This window comes from Hemibagrus wyckioides, linkage group LG27 (genome assembly GCF_019097595.1).
Source record: "Hemibagrus wyckioides isolate EC202008001 linkage group LG27, SWU_Hwy_1.0, whole genome shotgun sequence".
In the NCBI taxonomy this organism is placed as follows: Eukaryota; Metazoa; Chordata; class Actinopteri; order Siluriformes; family Bagridae; genus Hemibagrus; species Hemibagrus wyckioides.
Window position 1 is genome coordinate 13,082,452 of NC_080736.1, and position 20,502 is coordinate 13,102,953.

The 20,502-nt window shown below is 40.5% G+C and overlaps 1 protein-coding gene across 2 annotated transcripts; it reads right to left on the reverse strand.

The window, feature by feature from the left end:
- Positions 1-145: 145 nt before the first annotated feature.
- Positions 146-18,883, reverse strand: LOC131347764 (ADP-ribosyl cyclase/cyclic ADP-ribose hydrolase 1-like). Of its 2 annotated transcripts, none has more exons than XM_058382136.1 (8): positions 18,458-18,883; positions 13,127-13,256; positions 11,606-11,741; positions 11,293-11,375; positions 10,403-10,476; positions 8,942-9,028; positions 7,705-7,788; positions 146-1,262 (listed from the first exon to the last, which is right to left on the reverse strand). In XM_058382136.1, coding segments are annotated over exons 1-8 (798 nt in total). In that variant the 5' UTR covers positions 18,661-18,883; the 3' UTR covers positions 146-1,261. The 2 variants fall into 2 exon arrangements, with proteins under 2 accessions (XP_058238119.1, XP_058238118.1); XM_058382135.1 differs by lacking the exon at positions 146-1,262 and adding an exon at positions 7,383-7,626 and having other exon boundaries at positions 18,458-18,882.
- Positions 18,884-20,502: the final 1,619 nt, after the last annotated feature.

The following is a 20,502-nucleotide window of genomic DNA, read 5'->3' on the forward strand; positions in this document are numbered from 1 at the left end:
GCACCTTCAAATTCGGGCTAAAACACAAAGAAAGCACCATTTTGGTTCCGGAGTGGCCGCTGCATGCTACTGCCACGCCGCCATCTTGAAGCGCCATCTTGACACATAAGCATTTCTAAATTCTTGGTGACACAGACAGCAAGAGTTGAGGGAAATACTTTTATTTAAAAAGGCAAGCACAAAAACAGACCCAAAACATTAAATAGGGGTATAAGCTCCATTTCTATGCAATGTTTGGTTGTGCCAGAACATTTAATATATAACAGCTATTCCATTGATGTTGTATATAAAAAGTTGAAGGACAAAAAATTGCTGGATATTACAAAGTGTAGCAAGAAATAGTATCCAATGTCTATGGTGTTTTTCAATAGATTTTGAAGTATGGCTATAGGTAGTTCTTCCCATCTCGTAGGTGTTGAGGATAAGTAAGAAAACCAACTTCTTCAAACTTTATTACAAATGTAAACCAAAGCAATAAATGAGGTCAGTCTCAAGAGTGAATTTTACAATTTGTCCAACTCACTGTAACTTACACTGTCACTAGATGTCACCCTATCCCTTTAGATCAAATTCAAATTCAAATTCAAATTTTATTGGTCATATACGAAATCATACACAGTACGACATGTAGTGAAATACTTTTTTTTACGACTGTCTTACATAAAAAAGAAAGAGTAAAAAAGAAAAAATTTAAAGTGTGGACATGAAAAATAGGAGATATAGTTGAGAATATATAGGGAAAAGTAGGGAAAATTAAATGGTAGAAATCACAACTGAATATAACTTGAAAGTCAAGTGTCAGATATGCATATGCAAATATATGTCTATGTATGGATATATAGATATATATGTATATAATATAAATATATATATGTAGTATCAATATAGCAGTAAATATTATAAATAATGATCGTCCATTTGTCTTTTATCTAAAATGGGCACAAGGGCACTGAGACCACACCAGATGAAGTTGACTTTTGAGATTCCTCAGCTTTCCTTCTTACCCCTTTATAATGCACATCTATCAAGGTTTTAACTTTTCATTCTAAGCAGATTATGCATAGTCTGCTACAAATTGGTTCAACTTAGCTTCAACTGCCATTCAGATGAGTAACTTACTGCAGACGTCAGCACTAAATGAAAATAATTGAGAACAGCAAAATTTTTAAAAACGTGTTGTACTATATATGAATGGTAGCTGCTACTTACGCTTATACATAGTTCAGCCAGTAGGGTGTGCTTGTCACCTTGATGTCTTTCACCTTGATCCCAACACAAAGAAGTGGAGTGTCCTTAACCAGTATAGGGAGGCAACAGGCAGGTACATTGTATAACAGACCGCATCTTCTGTGCAGAATCTCCGGTTTTCACAAACTCACAAACCAAGACGACGACCTTCAAGGTGACCACATTTACACTATAGCAGCAAGTGTAAGTTAAACAAGCAGCTAGTTTAGCAATCTCTCACAATCATTTGGAGAAATTTTGTCCTACTCATCTTTACAAACTGTTACAGTTTATTGGTGTTCAATGTTTAGTGGGGCTGGGGACTGACCTCTGACTCGGCCATTCATTTTTTCTTCTTTAGCCATTTAAATGTTGATTTACTGGTCCACTTGGGAACATTGTCCTGTAACATGACTCAATATTGGCACAGCTTCAGGCGCTAGACATATGGCCTCACGTGTCTCATAAATTTCTGATATAAGGTTTATCATTTTCTCAATGACTGCAGGTTTCCCAGGTCCTGCGGCTGCAAATCATCACCCCTCTTGCACCATGATATTAGGTGTATTAGGTGTTTTGGGGTATACACCGTATTTGGTTTTCTCCAAACATGGTGCTGTTCATAATGGCCAGAAATCTCCTCCTTGGTCTCATGAGTCCAAAGGATATTGTTTTAGAACATTTGTTTGTTTGTTTTTTGTTCAGAAACCTAAATCATGTGTAACGACTCATCAGGCGTCGGATTGTTAGAATCCATATGCAGATTTATTCGAGGACGGCAGACAAGGTAGACAAATTGTAGACAAGGTAACGTAGGCGAAGAGTCAAAAACCAGAAAAACAAACACTATGAATCAAAGCCAAAAACACAAAATCCGAAACTCGTAGTCAAAAGGGAAAACGGGCAAGGTCATACACGAGGCAACTAGAACTAACTGAATAAAGGCTTGGCAAGGACCGCAATGGGAAACAATGCTTCGCAACAAGGCAGAGATGGTGTGCTGCTTAAATACGCCTCTGTACCGGAAGTGGGCAGAGATGGTTAATATTTGGGCGATGGCTCCCTCTGGTGTTCAGGCCCAGACTGCCTTGTGACAGAACCCCCCCATCTAGGAACACCTCCAGGTGTTCGTCGTCGAGGGCGCCCCCTCGGGCGAGGAGCCGGTCTGTGGGGAAAGTTCAGGTGAAACTCTTCTATGAGTGCGGGGTCCAGGATGTCCTGCACATTGACCCAGCAGCGCTCCTCCAGGCCGTACCCCTCCCAGTCCACCAAGTATTGGAGGCGGCTGCCCTGGCGACGCGAGTTGAGAATGGCACGAACACGATAGGCGAGGGAGCCGTCGATGTCCAGGGGAGGGGGTGGCTCATGGGCATTGGGACTCGCAGTCTGGGGTTCGTGATAGGGCTTGAGCAGAGACACATGAAACGTGGGCGAGATGCGATAAGAGGCAGGCAGCTCCAGGCGATACGAGACAGGATTAACCTGGCGAACAATCCTGAAGGGGCCGATGAATTTGGGACTGAGTTTGCGGCAGGGTAGTTTGAGTTTCAGGTTGTGTGTGGATAGCCAAACCCTCTGACCCACCTGGTAGGCTGGGTGAGGCTGACGTCAGCGATTGGCCTGAATTGCTTGTCTTCATATCGCCCTTTGAAGGCGGACATGGGCTCGCTCCCAGGTCTCTTGGCTACGCTTGGACCAGTCGTCTACCGCGGGGACATCGGAGGGCTCTTCGGACCACAGGAACAACAGTGGCTGATAGCCTAATACACATTGGAACAGCGTCAGCCCCGTTGAGGAAAGAGTTAAGGAGTTCTGGGCATATTCGGCCCACGGGAGGAACTCACTCCATCTGTGTTGTTCCTTGCTGCAGTATACTCTCAGGAACCTCCCCAGCTCTTGATTCCGGCGTGTCCGTTGGATTGGGGATGATACCCTGAGCTCAGACTGACTTTGATCCCCAACTGTTTACAGAACTCCTGCCAGACTCTGGAGGTAAACTGTGTGCCTCGGTCCGATACTATGTCCTCAGGGATGCCAAAATTTCGGAACACGTTATGAAAGATGGCCAAGGTGGTTTCCATAGACGTGGGTAGGCCTTTCATAGGGAGGAGTTTACAAGCCTTGGAGAACCGGTCTATGACGACCATGATTGTCGTGAAGCCCTGCGACACGGGGAGGTCTGTGAGAAAGTCTATGGAGATGTGAGACCAGGGACGGCGTGGGACGGGTAGCGGTTCTAACAGGCCTTCAGGCAAATGGCGGTCAGTCCGAGACTGGGCGCACACGGAGCATGAGCGTACAAACCTCTCAACATCCTGATTTAGAGAAGGCCACCACCAGGTCCGGCGCAGTAGCTGGGTTGTGCGGTGTATGCCCGGGTGGCCTGTGCTGGGGCTTTCATGGGTCCACCTAATCAGTCTGTGACGGAGCGCCGTGGGCACAAACCGCTTGGAGGGTGGACAGTTTGGGGGTGGTGACTCGGAGGTGTAGGCCTGTTCGATCTTCCTCATGAAATCCCAACGTATGGGACCTACCAGAACAGAAGGTGGAAGGATGGTGTCCGGGTGTGAGGAGGACTCGCTGACCTCATGAATTCTAGAAAGCGCATCAGCTTTCCCGTTTTTGGACCCAGGACGATAGGTGACTGTGAACTTGAATCGAGAGAAAAACAATGCCCACCTGGCTTGGCGTGAGTTCAGGCGTTTAGCTTCACGTAGATAAGCTAGGTTACGGTGATCTGTGAGAATGAGGAACGGGTGAACTGCCCCCTCCAACCAATGTCTCCACTCCTCCAGAGCAGCCTTCATGGCTAGCAGTTCCTTTTTGCCCATGTCATAATTCATCTCCGCCGGTGTTAGTGTACGGGAGAAGAAGGCGCCTGGGTGTAGTTTCCCAGACTCTGGCTGGCGTTGAGAGATCACCGCCCCTATGCCGCTGTTCGATGCGTCCACCTCTACTGTGAACGGTAAATCCAGTCGGGGGTGCCGGAGTATGGGAGCAGATGAGAAGCTGTAGGCCTTTAATGTTGGTGGACTCCGGCCAGGATGTGATCGCTGATACTTTCGACTGGTCCATTTCTACTCCCTTTTGAGAAATCACATAACCCAGAAACGTTATGGAGGGACGGGGGAACTCACACTTTTCCAATTTTACGAAGAGGTTGTGGGCTGCAAGACGGTGAAGGACGTCTCGAACGTGGGAAATATGTTGCTCGTAGTTGGATGAATACATCAATATGTCGTCGATGTAAGCTATAACGTGACTGTGGAGCATGTCTCTGAACACTTCATTTATCATGGATTGAAAAACTGCTGGGGCGTTGGTTAGTCCATACGGCATGACTAAGTACTCGTAGTGTCCATTCGTGGTGTGAAAAGCAGTCTTCCATTCATCTCCCTCCCTTATCCGAATCAAGTTATAGGCACTGCGCAGATCGAGCTTAGTGAATATTTTTGCTCCTTGTAGCTGTTCGAGGGCGGCTGGGACTAAAGGGAGTGGATAGGGGTATGGCACTGTGATCGCATTCAAACCACGATAGTCAACGCATGGCCGGAGCCCTCTGTCCTTTTTTTCCACAAAGAAGAAACCCGCAGCCGCCGGTGATGTAGAGGGTCGGATATATTCCGCAGCGAGGGCCTCTTCGATGTAGTCCTCCATGGCCTTTTTTTCCAGGATGGAGAGAGGGTAAACTCGACTCTTGGGTGGTATGGTGTTGGGAAGGAGTTCTATGGTGCAATCCCATGGTCTGTGTGGTGGGAGCCTGGTCGCCTTCTCTTTACTGAAAACCTCCTGCAGGTCGTAGTATTCTTGAGGGAGCGATATTAGATTGGCTGAACCTGGGCTTTCTATGGACGTAGCGAGGCATGGTCGAGGAGTGTGCTTCTGAAAGCAGTTTTTTATACAGAAAGGGACCCACCTACGGATGTCACCGTTCTTCCAGGAGATATCGGGGTCATGAAGCTGCAGCCAGGGGAGGCCCAATACTATGGGGTTAGACGAGGAAGAGATGACAAAGAATGATAATCGCTCACGATGGAATAATCCGAGCTGGAAATCAATGGGTTGTGTTTGGTGAGAAATGAGGCCCCCTCCAATGGGTTGATCGTCAATGGCGGTCACTCGGAGTGGAGGCACGCATGGGACCGTGGGGAGGTGGAGGTTATGCACCAGATTCGAGTCTATGAGGTTGACCGCCGAGCCTGAGTCAATCAGCGCTGTGACACAGAATTGGGAATTAGCAAGGAGCAAGAACGCAGGAAGAGAAACTTTGGTTAATTGTTCAATTGTCTCTACCTGTGATGTAGCTGGCTTCTCAGGACATCGGAGCACTCGGTGGCCTGGTTTCCCGCAGTAAAAGCAGAGATTGAGCTTAGTGCGCCGCTCACGCTCTTCCTCGGTAACCCGAGCCCTCCCCAGTTGCATGGGTTCTGATAAATCCTCTGTGTGTTGTTGAACCTCCATCATACGACGTGGCATGGCATGTGAACTGGCGGCTGTAGGTCGGTGTTGGCGGCGCAGGTTGTCTAGACGAATGGCTGTGGAGATGTATTGTGACAGCGTCACGTTGGTGTCGCGGCATGCCATTTCCGCTTGTAATTCTGGGTTGAGTCCCTCGCGGAACACCGCCATGAGAGCTATCGCATTCCATCCGGACTGCGCGGCCAACGTGCGGAATTTAATGGCGTAATCCGCGGCCGCTTCCCTCCCTTGGCGCAACTCCAGCAGCTGTACGGACACATCCTTGCCTCCCGCCGGGTATTCAAACACTTCCTTGATCAAGTTCGCGAAGTAATCCGCGGACGCTTTGACTTGAGGGTCTGAGTCCCAAACCGCTGCAGCCCAATCTAGCGCTCTACCGGTTAGCAGAGATAATATGAACGCGCACCTGGTTCTCTCGTCGCTGTATGCCACTGGTTGATGAGCAAAATAGTTGTCGCATTGACGAAGAAAACCCCGGCAGCGATCGGCGGATCCATCAAACTTTTCTGGTAAAGCAAAACGAGGAAGTTCGCTGCGTACATGGAATGCTGATGCCGTGGCGGCTGTATGTTCCCATGGCTGTTGCTGGAGTTGTTGATTCGCGGCTTTCAGTGAGTCAACCTCTTCTTCATAAGCACGGAGGAGGACTCGTTGTCGCCATAACGCAGCTTGCATATCTGCTGGACTCATTTCCGGCGAAGCATTCTGTAACGACTCGTCAGGCGTCGGAGTGATAGAATCCATATGCAGATTTATTCGAGGATGGCAGGCAAAAATCGTAGACAAGGTAACGTAGGCGAAGAGTCAAAAACCAGAAAAACAAACACTATGAATCAAAGCCAAAAACACAAAATCCGAAACTCGTAGTCAAAAGGGAAAACGGGCAAGGTCATACACGAGGCAACTAGAACTAACTGAATAAAGGCTTGGCAAGGACTGCGATGGGAAACAATGCTTCGCAACAAGGCAGAGATGGCGCGCTGCTTAAATACGCCTCTGTACCGGAAGTGGGCAGAGATGGTTAATATTCGGGCGATGGCTCCCTCTGGTGTTCAGGCCCAGACTGCCTTGTGACATCATGCCTGTTCAGTCGGATTCTGATTGAAATGTAATGAACATTTACGAAGAATTTCTGGCCTGAGGCCTGAGGGTCACATGAGCTAGATTTTGGATTTTTCATATCTCTTTCTTATTTCTTTTCTTCTTCTCTGAGAAATAAAGTATATTCAATGCTCTGCATATGTAAACAGACCTTTTCACAATGGTATGGTGAATTGTTTGGGGTTATAACCCTTCCCTGATTGATGTGCAGCAAGAATTGCTGAGGTTCTTTCCTCTTGGCCTGATGTAGACACACACATTAGTCTGCCAAATGCTATAAATGAAATGTACTTCAAAATAATATACTCCATTATACTGGCCTCTAATGAATATGAGGGAAATAGGAAGAGTCTACACAATCTTTTATAACCTGTTTTTTAAATGTTGGTTTACTTTTGCGGCAAAAATGACTATATATTTAAAATGTTTGTAGTCTTTTTGTTGTTGTTGAGGTTATTTGTTTGTTTATAGAAGTTTATAGGGGACCACACAATTGTTATTTAGGCCCTGATGAATCAAAACATAGCACTGAAGGGTGTACTTTCTTTTTCCCATGACTGTACTGTATTACTCTATTTATTTTGATTTGCAATTTGTTGAATTATTAATACTTTTTTAGCAAGATAATTTGATACACTTTTAATTACAGCAATTTGCATGAATCAGTATAGTAGAGAAACTAGAGTTATTTGCAATTTATATAAAACAACAAATTTCAGATGCATTCAGATGCAGGTTTTGAGTGTATACAGATGGTATTCTCATAGGCAGTCACTGCATGGAATCTCTGGATCAGAAATGCATCCTTCAACTTTGGAACTAGATATCAAAACAACACAGTCACCTTTACAGCAGACGCATAAACATAGATACAAAATTTCACAATATTGTACTTACTAAGGAACCTTTCTGCACTTGTAAGCAATCTTTGTGTCCAAAATGTTTTGTAGAGCATGGAATGAGGGATTATCACATGTAGTCCTGTAAACAAAGAATAAAAGATTACTGCAAAAAGAACAGCGTTATTCTCACAGCCCTAATTCTAAAGACGGGTAGCATGTCTAATATCTAGTATAGTTGAAGGCAAACAAATACATACACCTAGGTTTAAGATATTCAGTCTCATTTTTCCCCATTCAATAACCAATATACTGTATATTTATGATAATATACAATTATTTTTTTAATCTACTTCACATCAACCTTCAGACAACTTCAGAGACTGTCTTTTGCCCTTGATATATTGATACCGGAGCAATTTCCAATTTTAAAATTGAAAGTACCACAAGCATTTTTACACTGTATGCAAAAACAGACATTGCATAATTCTTGAAAGAGGCACAAAAAACCTTATAAAGTCTATGCCATCTGAAAAAAACTTCAGAGATACTGCAGCAAAACCTGAACAACCAAATCGTATTCAGACTGAGTCTTCCAGGAGGTCAATGATCCTAAGAATACCGCTAAAGGTGTAACAAATTGGCATAACAATAACAATGCAAAAAGAGTAGTCATCACAGTCCTTATCTAAACAGTTATAACAGTATTAGTTATATTTAGTAATTCATTATACTTGTGATAAGACAATTACAAAGACATGGTTCAAGACTGTATTTCTGTATTACTGTCCTTTCAAATATTACTATATTAGCATTATGATTATTATTGATAGTTTTGCTTTAGTCAGGGTTTTTCAGGGTCTTTTGACCCTGTTTAAGTGCAAATATTGAGACTGGGTATATAGTAAGAGCCACATAATTACAATAAGACAATAGGAAGTTGTTGTGACACAAATGCTGTGCTTGAATTCATTTCCTTGTTAGCGCACAGTGTTATGATTTTGTTTGTACAATGGCATAAATTGATATAATGCAAAACGTATTTTGGTAAACTTGTCATTCTTAGTTTCTAGTATTTCTGCTTTAGATATTTAAAGATAATCAGCGTTTATTGATTGAGCAAGCTAAAATTGAATAGATGGAAATGTTTTGGTCAATAAGTGCTTTTTCTGAACCTGCTTTCTATCTTTTCAGTTGTTTCAGTGTACCAAAAAATAATTAGACAATATGTGGGTAAAATAGGTTTTGTGATACAAACAGATACACAGATGTACAAATAAAACAAATCTACTTACAAGTCCGTTTCCTTGGTGACAAGTAATACAGTCAAACTGTTCACTTTACTGGGATCCAAATTCTTCACTTCTACACTTCCAAATACACTTGATTGAAGAAAACAAACAAATGACAACAGCATTATTATAACAGAAGCAAACTCTACGCTTTTTGCACATGCCATAATTACTTTTTCCGCACAATTTCACTAAATGGTGAATTCAGGGATATCGATGATGGGTGATGAAGTACAAAAGGTATACTACAGGAGAAAATATAGTGCACACCAGGTTTTATAGGATTAAAAGTTACTTCCCTCCTACTGCTAGCATCTTATTTTAATCATCTAATTTTAATCATTTTCAGAAACAAAGGCAAACTTATAAAGATTGGTTGATGGTAGGTTGTGCCTTTCATGAACAAGTTAAAAACCTGCACCATTACCACGCCTACTGCTGTTGGCTTCCCCCCAAAATAAACAGGTGTATCACACTTACATACAATAGTACAGGTTGCATGATGGTTTGGCTGAGAAAATAGAGGGAAACTGAAGCTCTGAGTAAAATTCAGTTTCTTGTGTCCTCCTTCATACAATGAGATCTCCAGATACCTCTTCGCAGTTGTGGCATATTTTTTCAAAAAATGGATTTGCTTCACAGAATGCACAAAATGGAGAATATTTTGCTTATAACGGACTTCTGTTGGATAATTTCTTAAAACATTGTTTAGACAGCTGCTTGTTTAGGTATGGTTTAGGTATCTAACAAATTCTGGGACCTTTTAGGAAAAGGTGTATTTATTCTAACATCATACAAAAATTTATTTTATTAGAATCCTACTGTAATAATGTAGTATTTAGACTCAAACTATGAACCACTGGCTGAACATTGGATGCATACAGCACACAAAACTGGAAACACTTCATTGGATTCTACAGGACTTCTGGGAAACGTGTGGGTTGTGTTTTTTAACCGTCCGCCTGGTAACAAAGCCGTTTTTCCCTCAAAGAAGAAGGAAGCCATAGTGTTTACAACTGTGATAATGAGTGCTTATGAGGATCAGAGAAACAATGAATTTATAGGTCATGGTATAGTAATAACTCACTAATATGACTCATTAACTTCTTTAAATGAATGATCTATGTTTGCACACTGCTCTGTTTTAGCAGGGACATCGACTTTTTACATTTATATGCATCTATGATGCTGAACAACACAAACTGCACTTAGTTGCTTTTCGTGTCAGTCAGACATCCTCTTGGGCGGACTTTGGTCAATAAAAGCTGCTATGATGTCCATACACTCTGCTGTCAGTCTGAAGGTCTGGCTATGCAGGATTAATAATTATGTGACTGCTGTCAACTATGTTTAGCCAGTTTAAGGTTTTACAAAAATGAGAATGATTTCTTATGCATTAACAATTTTAGATACATTATTTGTTAATATCTTTGCTAACTATAATGATATATTGATATGCAGTACCTTGTGGAGCTGAAGGGGGCTTCTAGAGATCCATTTAACATTGCAGACACATTCCCACAAGAAGTGGCAGCAAACTGGTAAAGAATATATAAGAATTTTTCAGGGTTCTTTCATGTGAGTAAAAGACTTGTTATGTAATGTAATGTAATGCAATGTAATGTAAATAAGGTCACTTGTACAATGTGTTTCTTCCCTGATTCCTCAGCCACCCCCAAAGTAGGTAGTTATTAACCATTTTCTATAACCGAATCAACAATAACTGGCAGAGTTGCTTGTATATGAAGGGTCTGACTGAAAGTCTGACTGAACTGGAGTCTTTGGTAAAAAACTGCAGCCTTGAGACTATCTGACTCTAAGGAAATTGCTACATATCCAAACAAGAATCCTCAAGTATAACTTTAGTACAGAGTTGTTTGAAGGTTTTCAAAATCAAAACTGTATTCTTTACCATGAATCTTTTTGATCACTTCCAATTCAATAAAATATATGTTGTAGATCATGTGATCACAAATATTTGATCAGCTAGAACAAAGCCACTGTTGCATGTTTTAACATATGCATGGTGTGGGTGAAGCATTTCAGTGAGAACAAAGACAATGCTCCATTGATTAGCAGCGATGCAAAGAAACAGTTGTTGCTCTGACAAAACTAAACTCTACTCAACTCTGTCATGTTATTTCAACCTGTAATGTGGTTTGAATTTGTGTGTCTGCATTTGTATGTGTACTGAGTGTGACTTCAAGAATCTACACACTGCCAAAAAGGTGTTCCCCTTTTGCAACACAAGAAAAAACAATTATTAAAAAGCTGTTTATATGTTTAGCATCACCAGGCAGTTATATGTTTGTTGAGAAAGAAGTGAGATAAGTCACAGGCAAAAGCATACTCACGTTAACAGAAGCCCTGTTCCAGAAAGATCGTACTGGGTTGTTTTCACAATGTGACCAACTGGGACAATCTGTAGTGAAGGTTTCTGTTGAGGAAGCACAGTTAATCCTTAAAATATCCATACATGCTATGTGTTCACTAGACTTAGCAGGGATTCAGTTAAAATGATCTTTGTAGCTAATAAATGATTAAATGTATCCAGTGAGGTAATAATGGCTGGAAACATTTGACATGGCATGAAGCATGCTTTCATTTGATCACCTCATTAGCCCTTCAATCCATATCATACCATTAAGAATATGTGATTAGCTATACCTTTGCTTTCATTTTTGCTGCACCAAGTCAGTTCATCAAACACAAATCCAAGCAATGTTCCCTCCAAAATGACCAGGCACTCTCTGTTGTCAGCAAATGCTTTTACCGTGTCTTTTGTTTTGCTCCAGAACATCATCTGCACAGAAGCCAGTAGATATCAAAGTACTAGAAAAAGAACTGTGTTATAAATTATTGTGAAAACTTTAGTTAGACTCTTTAGAATATCCACAAAATTAACTGCAATCAAATTCAGGACAAATTTATAAGTATCAATATAAAGTATCAATCTGGATCTTCTTAAAAATCTAGTTTGGTCTGACCAACTGCCAAGCTAATCAAGATGGTACACAGAAATAGTTAATGAATTATCACTATTAATGAAACACTGGAGGTATTGTTGATCTGTCCCTTCAGCATGCTGTGTATATTTATCCAAATGTCTGGTATTACCCAGAAGAAGATGTGTTTCCTTTTATGTCTTGGTTTCTAAGATGATTTTCTACATGCCTAGATCATTAGGGAACTCTACATACACCTCTGCATGTGACCAAGTCAATGCCACACACCTGTGGGACTGGGAAATCCTACTGAATGTCACCATAGCTGAATTCAGGCAAGTCAAAATGAGGAAAAATCAGGTTTTGAAGGAAAGGAAATATTTGCCAAAATAAAGTTTTAATCATTTTCTCAGGATTTCCTGATAATTTAAAGTTTTATGTTCATCTCTGAGTCTCCATATAATAGATATTATAAATAGGTGACATTTCTTATTTCTTTGTTTCAATACGGTCTCAAAACACTCTGTGATCTCAGAACACTCCAAGGTCTGAGGAGACATGTTGTTTGGCTAAGCCTGTTTCTCCCTTATTCCTTCCCAGTCCTTCTCTGCATATAAGCTGGTATCTACATTTGAAAGCGAACAGAAACCTTTCTGGAGTTATGCTATTGCTGAAGAAAAGCAGCTCTGAAGTTTCTTCAGTGATGCAAATAAACACATCTAGAGTCTGAAAATCACACCAGTCTCCTGTGTAGTGACCGATAGTTACTGGTATTGGTGTGTTTCAGTGTAGCTGGAATATTTAAATGCAATTTCTCCTGTTTTACTTAATAATCAGACTTTAACAGTAGTTTTACACTTGGTGAGAATACTTAATGTTTGCAATCAGGACAGATTCTGGGCTTATTTGGTGCAATGGCTCATAATCACAGGGTTGCATTCACACTGAAGGACCTTGGACTAATCCTGCAATTCCACAACATTACTTTTCTACATGCAGGTTTGAAAAACATTAACCCGTCTACTTTTTTGCTTTTTGGTTTTTTTGGTACCAACACACAAATGACAAATGACTGTGCTTTTTTTAATCCACTGCATATCATCATGCAAACATGGAACTTTTCTCATATATGACCTTTAGACATGCAGCCCAGCAACAGACTCAGTACTAGTTTGGCCACAAATGAATGTTTTTAAAAATATTGAAACAAACATGCTTGTGTGTAAGGGAACAAGATTCTTACAGTATTACAGACAACATGCTGCTTGACTGAATTTATCAGAGGATCATATGCCTGAGGAGGAACATCACACGGATCTCTTCCAACGTAGGCCTGCTCAAAAGCCTTCCAGATTATCTCACAGTCATTCTCCCTGAAGAACAAAAAAAGAAAAATACATATTTACACATTTACAAACAGAAATAGATAAATACACCAAATCCTATTCACTTGAAAACCACCAAACATCAATAAAATGCTAAAAATAACAAGATGACAACCACAGGTAGAACATTCCACTTTGGTCAGTCAAATGTTTGCACCTGTCTTGCAAACTCCTAGCTTGATATTGATCTTAAACATTTGTTGATCTAATCATGTTAAACATTTACACAACACTGTTTATCAAAGGTGTCTTTGATTCTGTGTCATTTGTCATTGTGAAACAACACAAATCACCAAAAGTAAAAAAAAAAGTGGCACCACAGTGACATTACCAAGAACGTCCAATGACGTCACTCCTAAAATAATAAAAGGACAAGAAGTAAAGTTCTCAGGGAGGCTGCCAATAGACCTATGGCAACATTGCAGGAGCTGCAGGAATGTCTGGCAAGAACTGGTCACTTGCATCTCTCTCATATTCTTCGTATTGGGGTGGGGGATTGTGGGGGGTTCTTCAGAGTAGGGGGGCTAGATGGAAGCCCCTTTTCATGAAAAAATAAATAAAGAAAGAAAAAAGCTCAACAACAACCAGGCTCACCTAAATTTTGTTAAAACATTGTGGCAAAATGTATTATTGTCTGATAAAAGAAAGGCAGCATAGAACTTCTTAGGCATAATTCTAAAGCATATAGTTGGCATTAAATCAAGGCATTTTAGAAACCAAAGAACACCATACCATGGTGAATCATTGTGCTAGTAGGATCATGTAAATAGGCTGCTCCTCAATAGCTGGGATTGTGACTCAAATCAATATAGAAAGAATCATAGATAGCTTTAAATTTGTTAAAAGACCTGCAGGCCTGTGTGCAGTCCAGCTGAAGATTTCACTTTCCGGCATAATAAGGACCCAAAGAACAAATCCAAGTCAAAAAAAAGGATGGCTTCAGAACCAGAAAGGACAATCAAAAATGAAAATAAAAAAACAAGTTCAGCACTATGAGGTTTGTGCTACATGTGACCTGTACACAGCTGTGACACAGACAGCTGGAACTACAAAAATTAAATTGCAAACCCTTGTATAGTAATACAGTGTGGAAAAGCAGAAGACGTGGTGTTTATTGGTCAATATTAAAAAGTGCAACATTTATGAAGTCTTTTAATTTTAGTTAGAGAGTTAAATTTAGTTAGAGAGTTAATTTTGTGTTATTTAATCACTTATTATACCTGTTATTGATGATCACGAAGCACATGGGACATGTCAAAATATGATATGCCCAATTCACACTTAAATCAAATATCACTATATTTGTATATATTTCTGTTATTATATGTTAAATATCATCCATTTAAAACTGAATATGTTGACTTGATTCGATGTGTGTGTGTGCATGTACATACATGTCTGTCTGTCTGTCTGTCTGAGCATGAGCTGAATAAGGTATTGCCTCAGCTTCTCTGTTTTCTTTTTTTGGCTTGTTATTAAAAGAAAAAGAAATATGAGGAGTGAGGGGGGAGGTGGTCAAATGGGAGAAAAAGACAGAGAGAGAGAGAGAGAGAGAGAGAGAGAGCGAGAGACAGAGAGAGAGAGCTTGTTCAGAAGCACCCACAAATAAGTAACAGGTGTTACTCATTCCCCCATTTATCAGTGAGATTTCAGAACTGAATGATACATAGCTGATGTATCATGTACATAGCATGGTCTATGTTGGCAACATAGTGTATCTATCCTGTATTATATGTCTCCTGTTAATTGCTGTGTAAACTATACACACTGCTGTCTGTGAAAATCACAGTTCTGCAGTTGAAAAACTCAAACCATCATAAAACTAACATCCATGCCACTATCATGAATGTGCAGGTGTACAAGTGTCCCTAATAAAGTGAAGTGTTCACATTCAGGATGCTAAAATGCACAGAAAAAAAACAAAAGAAATAAAAAAAATGCAAATTAATATGAGTGTGCAAAAGCATGGCTATTCAAGTTATTCTGTCACTGACCGATTAAGAGTCTGATTGCTTGGTGAAAGTTGTTTTGTAATCTATTTGTGAGTGTCTGGATGCTCTGGTAGCACCTGTTGGAACATGAAACAAGCACAGAAGTTACTGAGCTCATATTGCACTTATTCAGAGGCTTCCCAGTTGTTTCTATTGCTCAGTATGTACTCTGTAATGGCATGCAGACCATTCTACTGTGCAAGCGTTCAGAGGTGTGGTAATGAAATTCCACACTCTCCCTAAAGTTCCTCTTGGCATTTCTGATGGCCTTCTGGTGGACACATCTGGACTTCTTGTAAGCCATTGGATCACTAGAGCTGGAGACAGCAGTGCATTAGTTTGCTTCAAATGTCCCCAGTGACCCAGGGTTTTTGGCTGGGACACGCACAGGCAGAGGTATTTGGGATTATCTCATCTGTGTACTTAATTATGTGACTGACAACAGTATCCATACAGAGGTTGATGTCTTCCAAGACTCTTGGACTCTCGCTTCCAGTTTACAGTTTGTCGAATTCTCTCACGCAGTGGTCTCAATGGCCGAATTAGTGCTCAGAAACCAGCATTAAACAGAAGACAACTAAAAAATCGTGTTGCATTTGCCAAGGTCCACAGCTTGCAGGAAGGATGGACTGTGGAAAAGTGGCAGAAGGTTGATTTGTCCGATGAATCATCTATTGAACTGCATCCCAATCATCGCAAATACTGCAGAAGACCTATTGGAACCCGCATGGACCCAAGATTCACACAGAAAACAGTCAAGTTCGGTGGAGGAAAAAACATGGTTTGGGGTTACATTCAGTATGGGGGCGTGCGAGAGATCTGCAGAGTGGTCAACTAGAAGTCAAGTTATTATTTGTTGTTCCTACAACTTGGACAGGCGACAAGACTTTTGTCAGGGTGTATATATATATATATATATATATATATATATATATATATATATATATATATATACATATATGTATATATATATATACATATATGTATATGTACATATGTATATATATATATATGTATATATGTATGTGTGTGTATGTATATATATATATATATATATATATATATATATATATATATATATATATATATATATATATATACACTACCGCTCAAAAGTTTGGGATCACTTGCATATTTCAGCAAAGGGCAAAGGAGGAAGACTCCATCAGCCAATCCATCTTGTGGGAGATGCTCCAGGAAGCATGGGTTGAAATCTCATCAGATTATCTTGAGAAATTGACAGCTACAATGCCCAGGACGAAGGCAAAGTTTGAAGAAAACATTCATCATTTCCATCAAAATCATTATTTCTAACTCTGACATGTCAGCATGTCCTGTTCTTTTGCTATATTTTCTATTCAGACTAATTTCGTGTGTGTTTCCTTGGAAAACAGTAAAAATTTTTGAGTGAACTTTTGAGTGAATTTTTTCCCAAACTTTTGAGTGGTAATGTAGACACTACTCACAAAAAGTTAAGGATATTTGGCTTTTGGGTGAAATTTGTGGAAAATGTAAAAAGTTCACGCTACAGTGATATCATGAAAGTAGGGCATTAAGTAGAAGCATGCAATAGTGATTTCCTCATCTCAAACAATTTATTGAAACAAAAGCCAACAACAGTGGTGGCTATACCACAACAAAAAAATGTCTCAATAATTTGTCATGTGCCCTTGATCATCAATTACAGCTTGACAATGACGTCTCATGCTCTTCACGAGTCGACTTATTGTCTGCTGAGGCCTGGCATTCCACTCTTCTTGAAGAGCGGCCCTCAGGTCATTGAGGTTCTTGGGTGCAGGGTTACGAGCCTCTACACGGCGACTCAGCTGATCCCACAGGTTTTCTATGGGATTCAGGTCTGGAGAAAGTGCAGGCCACTCCATTTGAGGTACCCCAGCCTCCAGCAGCCGTTCCCTAATGATGCAACCTCGATGAGCTGGAGCATTGTCGTCCATGAAGATGAAATTAGGCCTGTGTTGTTCATGCAGGGGCACAATGACTGGATTAATGATATTATTCAGGTAGTATTGGCTTGTCACTGTACCATTCACAAGTAGACACACCTGCCCAGACTGTAACACCACCACAACAGTGGCTGATGCATAGCGCTCTCCTTGAAGTCTCCAACATCATTGATGGCTATCATTTCTGCACAGCGTGAATTGACTTTCATCAGAGAACAGCACTGAGGCCCACTGGTCCCTCGTCCAGCGTAAATGCTCCTTGGCACATGCAAGATGCCTGGTGGTGTGGTCAGGTACCCTTGCAGGTCATCTAGACCACGTCATCAGACCACGCTGATGTAAACGGTTTGGAATGGTCTGACGTGACACTTGGGTGCCTCTCCCCTCCCTTAAATGTGCCTGGAGTTGAGTGGCATTCATCATCCGGTTCCGCAGGGCACTGTTCACAATGAAGCGGTCATCAACATGGGATGTGGCCAAAGGACGTCCACTTCTATGCCTTTCTGTGACTCTTCCAGTCTCTCTGTATCTCTGTTGCAACCTGCTGATGACACTCTGTGACACTCTAAGCTCAATGGCCACTTCCCTCTGAAAACAGTTTGAAGCCTCGCAATGGCGAGGTACTGTTGATCAATTGTTACTGTAGATGTCGTCTTGGTCTCATGATGTCAAAATGTGAACAGCATGATGAAGAGGACAGTTTAAATACCAATTCTAATTGAACCAGAAAATATATTGGTCGATTCATGGAACAAACACCAGTTGTGAATTTTGCCGTTAAGCACCTTGTTAGAGAACAGCAAGTTATGCAAAAAGTACTGAAACACTGAACAGTTGGACATGTGCATTCAAAAGTGTAGAGAAGGTCAAATTAAGTTCACCTGTAAAGGTTATAGTGCATTTTAGGTGCATCCTGAAATTTTACCCGAAAGCCGAATATCCATAACTTTTTGTGAGTAGTGTGTATATATATATATATATCAATCGAGCTGATATTCTAATCCAAATAAGCAAAGTCAGCACAAGGAAGATGTTTGTGAGTAAAAATCTTATCTTATTACCGCATAACTGATCTAATTCTATTGCTGGTGATCAGAAGTTTTTCAGTAATATTAAATGTGAAAAAGACTCCGCTGATAAGCTTACATCCAACAGGATTTTTTTTATTTAGTTCAAAAGAATGCAAACAAATAAATAAACAACAACCAAACACATAAACAGTTTATTTCCTTACCTTGCCATGTTGCTGTTTTCTTTTAGGTATGTTTGACATTTTTTAATGACGACATTCTTGAAACTGGAGCGTTTCGCACTTGCAGTCACTCCTAAAACAATAGCGAGAACAACCACCACAAATATGAGCACAGCGACTAAAATCAGGACGAATCGTGTTCTGTGTTTTCTTTGTGAATGGTCTATAACACGTTCATTCTCCATCTTCACTTATTCAAAGTGTTATTCAGGTTTAAGGGCAGCGGAGATTCACTAAAACCCAACAACCAAGCGACAAGTTCCACCGGTTCTACCCCTCTCCGAAATTGCGCCCTGGTCTTTATATAATCCCCTGTACTGGATGTTTGCCAATTTGTTGCAACTTGCAGCCTCCTAGAGGAATTCCATTTCCTCATGAGCCGAACTCCTTCATTTTTGAGACGTCTGAGAACTCCTTTTTATTTACCGTAACAGAACGCGGTAGCGGGTTATCACCAGCGGACAGCTCAAAACACCTGCTGAAATGTTAATCATTACGGCTAGGCTCATCTTCTGTTTTTGTTAGGGGAAAAAATACATGTTTTTTAAATGCTCAGCATAATATTTAAAGATTTGCAGGACTTTTTTTTATTTATTTTTATTTTTTATTTGATTTTACAAATTCACTGCGATTTAGCCAGCTGCTCTTTCTGAAAGCAAGGTGAATTTAGTCGCACATAAATTGCTGGGGCGCTGCTTTTAGATACTTAGCGGTAATAGCTCTGAAAGCGAGCATTCGCGAACTCCTACACAACTGGGGGAAACTTTAAAGAGACGCTAAAACGTATAAAGCCAAATAACAAATAAAGATGAATTCATTTTACTGTAGAATTGTCCATATATAGGTGCTAAAATTCTTCTTGGACATGTGTAGGAACACTTGTATGAACAGAGAACAAGATCACAAAAGAGATGAGAGAGAGAGAGAGAGAGAGAGAGAGAGAGAGAGAGAAAGAGAGAGATGGAAAGGCAGTGTGCCAAGATGGAAGAAGAAGAGGAAGTAAATGAAGATGGATAGAAGACAAAGAATGATGAGAAGATAAAAAAAGATAAAGGGGATGAAATGCAGAATAATGACAGTGAGAGACGGAGAGAGAAAGAGAGAGAGTGTTTGTTTTTTTTAACATAGTTAAACAATATTGGGCATTTGATCTTCATCTTAACAATATTGAAAGATTTAAGTAATATAACTAAACAAATAAAACCAAAGAAAAGTTTTTTATTAATGATCTGTAAAATGTAATTTTTAAAAAAAATCCAATTTCTTGTGAGGAAAAAGTAAGGACACCCCCCACATTTATTTGTACTTAAAATGGATAAAATGACCTACAGGTGTCTCAGATCAGGTGCAAATTATTAGAACATTGTTACAGAGCATATTGAAGGAGGCTTGCCTTATTTAAACCTCAGACATTTAGCTTGGTTTGCTCTTAATTGTTGAAGTGAGAGGTATCACCATGGTGAGATCCGAAGAGCTCTCTGAGGCCTTCAGAACGAAGATTGTTGATGCTTATGAGTCTAGTAAGGGATATTAAAAAGATCTCAAAGAATTTGTAATCAGCCATTCCATTGTCCAGAAAATCATTTACAAGTGGAGAACATTTAAAACAACTGCCCATGTGGGCAGGTCAGGCTGTCCATGCACATTCAGCCCAAGAGCAGAGCGCAAGATGCTTAAAGACTAAAATATCATCACAGGACCTACAGCAGGCTTTTGCTACAGTTTATACCAAAGTGCATGAATCTAGAATCAGAAAGAGATTACATAACTTTAATTATTATGGGAGGTGTGCAAGAAGGAAACCTTTGCTGTCTAAAAAACATGAGGGCAAGACTGAAGTTTCCCAAAAACACAGGGACAAAGGTCAAGACATCTGGAATAATATGCTTCAGACAGAAGCATATTGTTTGGACACCATAACAGGGCATTTTTGGTGTAAGCATTTCAGCAAATTAACCTCATACCAACTATGAAACATGGAGGTGGAAGTGTTATGGTTTGGGGACGCTTTGCTGCAGCAGGAACTG